The sequence below is a fragment of the Lupinus angustifolius genome, chromosome LG12 (genome assembly GCF_001865875.1).
Source record: "Lupinus angustifolius cultivar Tanjil chromosome LG12, LupAngTanjil_v1.0, whole genome shotgun sequence".
Taxonomy (NCBI): domain Eukaryota; kingdom Viridiplantae; phylum Streptophyta; class Magnoliopsida; order Fabales; family Fabaceae; genus Lupinus; species Lupinus angustifolius.
Window position 1 is genome coordinate 3,875,927 of NC_032020.1, and position 11,150 is coordinate 3,887,076.

The 11,150-nt window shown below is 34.0% G+C and overlaps 1 protein-coding gene across 1 annotated transcript; it reads right to left on the reverse strand.

Moving 5' to 3' along the window:
- On the reverse strand, positions 3,085-10,235 carry LOC109362903 (receptor protein kinase-like protein ZAR1). Its single transcript, XM_019608985.1, has 2 exons — positions 8,748-10,235; positions 3,085-3,903 (listed from the first exon to the last, which is right to left on the reverse strand). Exons 1-2 carry the CDS (start codon positions 10,207-10,209, stop codon positions 3,260-3,262), a joined length of 2,106 nt encoding a protein of 701 aa, XP_019464530.1. The 5' UTR covers positions 10,210-10,235; the 3' UTR covers positions 3,085-3,259.

Consider the following 11,150-nt stretch of genomic DNA (forward strand, 5'->3'; position numbering starts at 1 on the left):
TTGACAGAAGGAGGTCTCTTTCTGGTTACATCTTTACTCTCTGTAATAGTGCTATTAGCTGGAAAGCTACTCTTCAGTCCATTGCTGCATTGTCTACGACTGAAGCAGAATATATTTCAGCAACGGAGGGTGTGAAGGAGGCTATTTGGCTCCGAGGTTTGGTAAATGAACTTGGTCTAATACAGGGTGTTCTTACAGTGTTTTGTGATAGTCAAAGTGCTATTCATTTGACCAGGAATAATCGTTATCATGACAAGACCAAACACATTGATATAAAACGTCACTTTATCCGAGATATTGTTGCTATTGGTGAAATTATGGTGGAAAAGATTCACACATCAGAGAATCCAGCAGATATACTTACCAAGCCACTTCCGAATACCAAGTTCCAACTTTGCTTGGACTTGGTTGGTCTCTACAGCACTTGAGTGCCCTTCGGGGCATTATTTGGCGATGAGCAACTTATCAAATTCGAGCCAAGGTGGAGATTGTTAGATGCCTCTCATTTCTATGCCTTAAAAGAATTTTATGACTATTTTATGGCTCTCTCTAAAGACATTTTGTGTCACTTTTATGGCTTTGTTTCCAAGCATCCAATGCTTCATATCCAAGATACCAAGACTTTGCTTGCCTATAAAAGGACACATATAGAGAGCTTCAAAATCATCTTCACAACACACAACATCTCTTTCATTTACACATATATTGTGAGTGCATTCTTGGTGAGAATTCTTGTTCTACTTGAGAGAGTATTTGTGAGAAAACATATTGTCATTTGTCCTCATCATTATAAGAGGATTTCTTGTACTCTTCTTTTTTACATAGTGGAATTTTGCTCTTGATCGCCCGTGGTTTTTTTCCTCTCACACTGAGGGGTTTTTCCACGTTAAATCTTGTGTGTTATTTTCTTTATCCTTTACTTGCTTCTCTTTTGTTCTCAATTGATTCAATCATGTGCTTCCGCATTGTGCTCTAACCTTAACACACTGACACTACTCTCTCTTTCACATATATTATATATTATTCATTGAAAAAGTAAACACGATTTTAATACATTTATATATGCATATATTGGAAAAACACAGTATACCTTCATAGGGATATACTTTTTTTTTAAAGGTGCATTGAGGCAATATCCCTTCATACATCTTTGTTGTACTTTTTTTTAGCTCTCCAAACTTGTAGTGTAACTTCTTCTACCACTATCCAACCGAATATGTCACCTAGCTCTTTGTTGTTGGGTAGTCTTTAGACACTATGGAACTCTACACCAAAGTACAACAATAACTATCCTCTTAAATACTCAGCCCACTGAATCATGGATTTTCCTAGGAAAACCCCAATAACTATCATTATTGTCTACACTGATAAGGAGTATATCCACATCATACATCTTACGTCAATGTCAACCAATATCCATGTCACATCCTTGCATCTACATCAATGTCTATGTCATACCCTACATCTCTACCAATGCTTGTGTCACAACCTGCATTTAAGTCAATGTCCATGTGTTATATCCTGTATGAATGTCAACCAATACTCATGTACTTTTATGGATCCGCTAGTAATTAATATCTTTCATAACGATGTCATAGACACACCATAAATATACTTCACTTCTTATGTGAAAATGAGATCATCCTCTCCAACATTTAGAAAGATATTGCCAACTCTTATCTTAGAATCTAACTCAGCACCCAAGTCTCTATCTCCACCTTGGTCCCAATCTCCATCTAGGTCCCAACCCAATTTCTGGGATTCAAGGTTCAAAATAGTTGTGGTCCCACCATGTTACCTTCTCCTTTGCCACGACCCATAGTCACCATATCTATCGAACTTCTTTAGCATAGATGGTGCATCTATTAAGAGTCATCTACCAATTGACTCTAATACCAATTGTTGGCATAGTGAGAGTGATCATTGTGTAGTTTTGGCGACAAAGATTACATCAATTGTTCCTATGTCATCATAAACGTTGAACGATTATCAATATATTATTAGAGAATAAGAATTAGTACTAGGGGCCCAACGCCAATGTAATATTTCTAATTAAAACTTATAATTGGGGCAAATTAAAAAAAAAGACTTGCATCCAATAATATTATTGGTTTCTCTCCTCCACTTCAATGGGGTACTGTGATCAGAATAGTGGCTGCTTCAGTATATTTCTTAGAGAATATATATTCATTTGTGAACAAATTTTTTTCCTGCAGTCTGTTGCCTCTTTGTTTGTTATTTACTTTTCACTTCTTTTTTCTAGGTTTGCAAGTCTGTATGTGCCATTTAAATTGATCTTATATATTCCTATAATTGAATACATATGTTCTGAAATTCTACTCGCAATTTTATTTTTGGAGAATATGGAATCCATTTTGATTTCTACTACGTGTACAAACACAAACTTCCTTAGTTTTCCCCTGCACTTAATTGCAGGTTAGTTTGACTTCATTTGCCACCAAGCCTGAAGCACAATATTGACAGATCAAATTATTTCTTGTCCTCCTTTTTTTATAACCAAGAATATCCTTTCACCTTATGATAAGGAACCAATTTTGAGGCGTATAATTGTCCCTTTCAACAAGTATGATTTTCAGCAATCAAACATATACAAATGTTAAATATTAACTCAATTTTCAAGTGTGCTAGTTGGATTGACGTAAACTAAAAATCATTCCTATAATTGCTGGAAAATTGTTGGGCCAATAATAGCTGTTTCAAATTAGTCAGGTGTTTTGTCTCATCGACTATGTATATTTTCATTTCATACTGCAACCAAGATGTGCTTGTCAAGAGAAATGCAAATATATCTGCAACTAGTGAGTTTTGCATTTTAGAAAAATAGTGAAATGTCATCTAGAAAAACTTTAGGATAATAGTAAATTGAAATATAAAAACAACCGTCTAAGGCTTCCAGTTAACAACTATCAAGGACCATCATCTTTGCTATGATCAAAGGTGCAACAAAGTAGAGAAATTTTAATTTTATTCGGTCGAGGCTTGAGCACTACCTTCAATTGAAGTATTTAAATTTCAACAAAGAATAAAATGAGTATGAGATGGAATGGAATGAGACTGTAACAGTTACAGTTGTTCAAAAATTGCTCTACTGAAATAAAAGTTAAGGGACTATTCCAGGAAAGAAAGGATTTGCAGCACCATCTCAATGGCCACAATTAAATCGTCTCACTGTAATATTGAAGTGCATCTTTTGATTAAGTTTTCAGGTAGCATGCTAGAGCTCTCACACATTCGAAAATTAGTTTCCAATCTTTTCAACATTTTCGGAGACAATTTTCATTCTAGGCCGGACTTCAGGGTCACCCTCAGTGCATGCTAGTGCTACATGAAACACAGCCAATACCTCTTTCTTGACACGCACTTCTTGTAGCAGAGATGCATCAACCATTTCCGATAAGGGGCTATTTTGATCAAACCCTTTTCTCACCCACCTCACCAAGTCAGGGACTTCCATAGAAGTTGATGTTGTAGGAGAGGACTCAGGTGACTTTCCAGTTAGCAATTCAAGCAATACAACCCCTAATGAATACACATCCCATTTCTGGGTTGGTTTGCAGCAAGTGACTCGAGCCTCGGGCGCTTTGTAATTGTTGCTTGATCTTTCTTTTTGTGATGAGTATGACTTCATATACGGAAGAGCTCCACCCATTAAGCCACCGGCAGAGGGGTTGTTGCCAGTGATGCTAATCAGCCGGTTAAGGCCGAAATCCGAAATGTAAGGTTGGAAGTCGTTGTCAAGTAGGATATTAGTGGGTTTGATGTCCCCATGGACGAATTTTCTAGGACTGCATTCATGGAGATAGGCCAAGCCCCTCGCTATTCCTTTCGCGATTCTTAGCCTTGTAGACCATGAAAGGTTCGAAGATGGTTGAGCATTTCTCCCTGTATTTAGTCAAATAGCATTGAGTTAAGCATAGTGGGCACATTTTTTTACCAAAAAAGGGGAAGTCATACAGATACAATCTGATTGCAGAAATATCATTTTTTAGTATCAGAATACAATATCTTTAGTCTTTACAAAATGTGGAGGCCAATGCTATGTTCTCATAACAAGAATGAGACATAGATGTAGTGCAAGCAAGGAAAAGTGGGAAAACACTAATACTTGGGAAACAAAATCTTCTATATCCATTATCCACTTTTTTATGTCCTTTTGAAAGTAGGCTGAGACTATGCTTCATAAACAAGAAAGTTTAGCCAAAAAGATAAATCATGAAATAACAAAAAAACACCTTTTTTCCACTATGAAAGTTATTTAATTTTATACTTGAATCAGTAGGAAACTACTGTCAGAAAGTTCCACTAAGGTGGACGTGATAAGCTAAACTTGGGTACTAAGTTTTGATATATAAAACTATACAAAAAGCATTTATGTTATACAAAAAACATTTGGAACTGTGTCAGAGATGAAATTCTGGATAGCACAGTGAAAATGAAATCTTACATCATGAGAACCAGTAAATGTAAGGTAAAGATTGATATTTTTTAAGGTAATAAAATCTCATAAACTTCATGTGTTTTGCAAGTAAACATCGTCAACTATTTTTTATTCATAATTACTCCTTAAATTTTAATTATTTATAAAATTAGTCTCTGTATACATACAATTTTAAATTACTAACAATGAAATTGAAATTAACATATTAGATGATATAAGGTTGATGATAAATAATTTACCATTTAATTTTGCAAATAATTTATAATAATTTTGTGTAGGGAGATGATTAATATACCCATAGATAAGCCATGAGTAATCTTAAAAGGAACCAGTAGCGAAAACACGATCATCCAATACAATACTAGCCATGTAGTTGTAAAGGAATCCAAAGTTTTCTTCCTCTCCACCCAATGTGATTGAGCTTGACATTACCATCAATGGGTGCTTACAGAACTACTCTTTGTTGTTAATGCTCTAAACTACTCTTTGTTGTTAATGCTCTAAACTACTCTTTGTTGTTAATGCTCTAAACTACTCTTTGTTGTTAATGCTCTAAACTACTCTTTGTTGTTAATTTATCAATGGGTGCTTACAGAACATATTTGGTGTTGGGTTGCCTGCAGCAGTAGCAGCAGCTGTATTTGGAGATAAATCTGTCTTTTATAATTGTAGTTTCTATGGTTATCAAAATACTTTGCTATATTCAAATGGACGCCATTATTTTAAAAATTGGATTGTTAGTAATTTAAAGTTGTATGTAAGTAGGGACCAATTTTACTAATAATTAAAGTTTAAGAAGTAATTAAAAAAAAAAAACAGTTTAAAATATTTAGTTGTAAAACACTTAAAGTTTAAGAGGGTTTCTTAAAATTTTCCTTTTTTATTCTTAGATTGTCATAATAACGGTGACATATAAAAGTGTACATAGGGAGATTAAACTCATTATCCATACTATAAAGTTTTAGGAGAGGATAATCAAAGGAAGGTTGAGAGAAAGATGAATTTCACTAGAACTCAATTTGGTTTTAGGTTGGGGAGGTCAATTGATGGAGAGATAGTGAAGTAACCAAGTGGACTTTCACATAGTCTTCATTGATTTGGAGAATGCGTATGATAAGGTGCCTAGAGAGATTTTATGGAAAACTTTAGAGAAGAAAGGTGTTCAATTTCTCTGCATTCGAGCATTCAAAAATATGTATAATGGGTCAAGACCAGCATGAGAACATAAGACAAAATCTGAACAGATTTTCCTATTTTCATAGGACCACAACAAGGGACAACATTGAAACCATACTTCTTTACATTAATTTTGGATGTATTCAAGAACTAGTGCCATAATGCATGTTTTTTTAGGATGATATTGTCTTGGTGAGAGACTCAATGTAATGGGAAGTTAACAATATGAAGACAAGCTTTAAAAATACATGAATTTCGTATAAGTCAAAGTAAAACAAAATATATGAAGTATAAATTTAACAAGAGACAGACAGACCTAACTGTAAAGGTAAAGATTAGGGATCATATCACAAGTTACTATATTTAGGTATCTTGGGTCAACCATACAAGACAATTGAGAAATTGTTAGAGATGTAAACATATGGTTCAAACACATTGGATAAAATGACAAAGTGCTTTGGTGTTATGTGGTAAAAATATATGACTCAAGCTTAAGAGAAAGTTTTATAGAATCATTATAAGACTTACAATGTTATATGAGATTGAATGTTGAGCGATAAACTGCCGACAAGATAATAGATTCTATGTAGCAGTGATGAGAATATCATTGGATGAGTGAAAATATTAAATAAGATATGATTAGAAATGAATGTATTATAAAAAAATTGGAGTAGCTCATATTGTAGAAAATATGGTAGGATTGTGTCTTTCGTGGTGTTGGCATGTGTGGAAGAGCTCAATAGAAGTCTCATAAGAACATAAGATCAAATGTTGGTTAATCCAATTCCTAGAAGAAGAGGATGACCAAGAAAAATCACAGGCAAAATGATTAAGAAAGACATAGTGGTTAATGATTTGTCAACGGACATGATTTATGATATAACATTATGACGTTGTTTGATTCATATAATTTACCCCACAAATGGGTAAAGCTTTTGTTATTTTTATAGTAATTTAGTATTTAAAATTATAACAAAAAAGTTTTTTATTAGAAAAACTGTCTACATTGTATTACACAAATGTGAACCTTTGTATCTCCGTGTCATTTCCATTAAAGAAATGTTCTCCGAGGCCAAGGAATAAAGCAGAGATTTGATGGCACATGGTTAATTGAGATTAAAATTACTATGCAAGTGTGATAAACATATGTATTAGTCGATATGCATGCATATACTGGTCCAGTGCATGGATCAAGTTCAAATTTATTCACCTTATATTATTGTGTTTGATAAAATGCCATTCACATTTATATTAATTTGGTGCAATTTTCACCTTCTCCTACAACATTCCTATTTCTTTACCGGACATATATTCTAACTATTTTTTAGTGTGAAGTTGAATGATATTTATTGGAAAATAGTTGTATACTCTACTACAAAACCAATTCTCTCATAAAATGGAAGAAAATATTTATTGTTCTATAATTGTGCATATAACTCTTATAAATTTATAATTATACTTCGATTTCATATATTTATTATAATTAAATTAACTATTTATTTAAGGGTTATAGAATAAATAGTTTAATCTTAAGAAACTTGTATGACTTTAGGAAATTGATATGATTTGATGTGTCATACCTATGTTGGTTCATAAAATATAATGAGAATCCTATTTCTTAATACATCTAAAATAATTATGATCCCTAACACATCAAATTAATATATTTTTTTCTTCTTATCGGAGAGAAGAAAACAAAAGCTTGTTGAGAAATTCAAATATTTGGTTGAAGAAAATTATCATACAAAACTTTTAAGACACACCGAAGGAAAACAAAAGCATAAATTTAGGTATGTGTTGGTATTTTTATCTTATTATATGTGATAATTCACCAAACAAATAGTCTGAATTGAGGTATATGTTTGTATTCTTGTATTATTATGTGAGATCCTTAGGGAAGATTGATGATTCACCATTAATAAGATAATCTAACAATAATTAATGAAGAAAATAAATTTTAAGAATTGTTTATTTAGAAATTCAAAATTTAATAAATTTAATCAAATATAATGAGACATGAAGTTACTGCATCATAAATATTTCCACTAGAAATTAAGGTTTTAAAGTACATTGTTCCAGTTCACCTAACCCTTACGGTATATTATCACCTATCAACATCATTATTAATTGTATTTACACTTTCCTCCTCCATCCAGCTACTGTGTTTGGTTACATTAATGCATGTAGGATATTTGTAAAAGTGTAAAATCTGTACACTGACAGAGTAAAGATTTATACATATGCATATTATCATCCATCCTTCATTTGGATTATTTTTTTTAAAAATTCAACAATAATTAAACATTACTGGTAGATGATATAATGACAGCGTATAAATCTTATACATTGTAAGTACATGTATCTTTTTCTCTATTTCTATTTGTATATGCATGTAGTATCATAAGTTATCATATTTCATGATCAATGTAAAAATGGTATTAATCATTAAAAAAGAGATTGTAAAAATTATAGAGTAAAAAATTGTTTTAATCCCATAAAAATTTTATATGTACTAATTTAATATGTGAAAAATTAAAAAAACTCAAAATGATGTTAAAAATCAAATATGAATCTAATTAATCATTTTTCATATCTTATCGGGAGTGCACATCTGCTATCCTATAATGAGTGTCACTGTATCTGCCATAAATTATTATTAGTTAAAAAATACTTAAAAATTAAATTTTAATTTAAACATATTCTTCAACCAATTACAAAATCATGGTACATGGAGTGATACTCATTATGAGACAAGATATCTGTCCCTCATAGAGACTATTTTGACTAACGGTTTCACTGTTTGTGTACTAATTTTGATTTTTAAATTTTTTGGGATAAAGTTGAAAACTGACTAAATTACGTATAAACTCAAAATTATAATTGTTTTTTCTTCTTAAAAAGCTGTTTTTTTATAATTCTTAACTGTTTTCCTAATTAACTCATTTTCCTAATTAACTCATTTTCCATAATTAACTCATTTTCTTAGGTAGCTAATATATCCTTTGAAACTCCTGAAAACAGAGGTCCAATGCACCATCCTCATATACATCACAAAAAATGAAACCAAACAATATACACACACCACCAAAACAATGAAAAGCAAAGAACTAACCTCGAAGTGCATTAGCCAAATTGCCATTGTTGATAAAATCACTTATCAGAAGCTTTTCATCATGTGCCCAATAAAAAGCTCTCAACCTCACAATATTAGGATGTTTAACCTTCCCAATGGCCATAACCTCTGCTGCAAACTCCTTATACCTTTCATCTCCACCCTCACCCAATCTTCTCACAGCCACAGGCATCCCATTTCCTAACACAACCTTATACACAATCCCCAATCCACTTTTCCCTAACACATAAGCTGAAGCTCTTAAAAGCTCATCAAGCTCAAAACTAAAACCTTTATCAATGCTCACTAAACCCCCATCACCCTCCACTTCATCATCATCTTCACTCATTAAAAATCCACCATTCATGCATGGAAAACCATTACCATCACACATATTAATACTCTTTCCTTTCTCATCATTATAAATATTAGAATTATGATAATCTTTTTTCTTCCAATAAATGTAAACAATCACAAGCCCAACTAAAGCTACTCCAACAGCATCCCCCACTGATATAATTATAATTAAACCGGGGCTTAACCCTTTGTTCGAACCCGGTTCACGGTTCGAACCGGTGCTATTTACTGAACCGGAGTTCGAATTAGAGCATGGTTTTCGGAGAGGGATACCGCAGAGGGAAGGGTTATTTAGAAACGCGGTAGGTCCCTGGTTTGAAAACGACCCCGTTTCGGGTATCTGGCCAGTTAGGTTATTGTTACTGAGATCGAAGCTCACAGTGGAAGGTAATTTTCCGAGAGATTTCGGAATCTTACCGGAGAGATGGTTGAAAGAAAGGTTTAGTGTTCCGGCGAGGGATTTGAGTTCACCGATTTCTTCTGGAATCGAACCTTCTAGATCGTTCGCGGAGAGATCGAGTTCCACGAGATTCTGTAACTCCGGCCATACGCTTGTCGGAATATCGCCGGAGAAGTTGTTACGGGCGAGGATGAGCCTCTGGAGGTTTTTACAGTTGTTGAGTTGTTGTGGAATTTCGCCGGAGAAGGAGTTGCCGGAGATGTCAAGGTTTTCGAGGCGAGGGATGGTGCAGAGGGAAGAAGGGAAGGGGCCGGAGAGGTTGTTGCGGTGGAGGAAGAGGCTGTGGAGTGCGGTGGCGTTGAAGAGGTTGACGGGGATGAAGCCGTAAAAGGCGTTATCGTGGAGGTTGAGGCGGCGGAGGTAGCGAAGGGAACCTAACTCCGATGGAATATAGCCGCGGAGTGATTTTCCGGCAAGTGCGATTCCAACCACATGGGGCTCGTCGGAGATGTTGGCGCAGGAAATGCCTGACCAGCGACACGGTGTAGAGTCGCCGTCGTCCCAGTCGGCGAACGCGGCGGTGCCAGCATTTTGGTCAACAGAGGACTTTAGAGAGAGAAGGGCGAGTCCGTCAGAGGAAAGAGAAAGAACGGAACGGAAGAAGTGAAAATAGAAAAGAAGAGAGAGTAACGGAGAGAGTGTCATTGAGGAGCTATTTCTATTTTTTGATGAGTAGAATTTTGAATGGTAAACGGCACCGTTTTTGTGAGTGAAGTTGCAATGTGGTTGTGGTTATGATTTAAGGGAATGTAGAATATGGAGTTTTGGTTTTGAACGGAGATTGAGATCAAGAAATGGAAGGGAGAGGTAGTTGTATTTATGAGAAAGATAGTTTGGTTTTTAATTTGGTGGGGTCCAACTCCCGCCAAAACTGGTGAGAGAAGCTTTAACTGATTGTGGCAAAGAGTGAAGTGTAATGGAAGAAAAAAAAAATAGAGAGAATGCTTGTGTTTTACTTGGTTACAGACAATTCACTTTCTTCTTCAAATTACATAACTAGAGTTGGTGAAAAGTTAATAATAAAGAGATGCAATATCTTTCCCAAAAAAAAGAACAATTGAGGGTAATTTCATAATGTCATAACCTTGTTATGAGTTTATTAGATATTAGAAATATATTATTATATGAAGTATCACGTGGTTTGATATTAGAAGTAAATAAGAATATTATATATTGGGCACGCGTCTCTTATTGTTATATTATTATATGTAATCGATAGAAGCACCAAATAAAAACATCTCATGGGTCCAAGTGTCAGGGCTTATAATCCTTATTTTCTAATAATATATTGATAGTCGTTCAACATTACCTGGGATGTAGGCACAATTGGTCAAACGCCGTTACCAAATTTTCCTCTCTTCTATTTATTCTATGTCGTTTATTTGATTGTTTATAATCAACATTGCGCAACAATTACTTCCACTGCCAAGGACGAATGTTGGAAGGAACGAGTGGGGCAGTTGCCCCCTAACTTTTTTTATTTATTAAATTATTTTGAACGTTTTTACCTACACCAAAACTATTTCTTCATGGAAATAATGGAATGAGCTTACATTTTTCTTCAATTTCTAATTTGATAAATATGT

Excerpts from the sequence above, each read along its gene's own strand:
- LOC109362903 (XM_019608985.1), bottom strand. The coding sequence starts at position 10,209 with ATGACACTCTCTCCGTTACTCTCTCTTCTTTTCTATTTTCACTTCTTC. Across the intron at positions 3,904-8,747 it reads TTTGGCTAATGCACTTCGAG|GGAGAAATGCTCAACCATCT; the intron begins GTTAGTTCTTTG and ends GACTAAATACAG.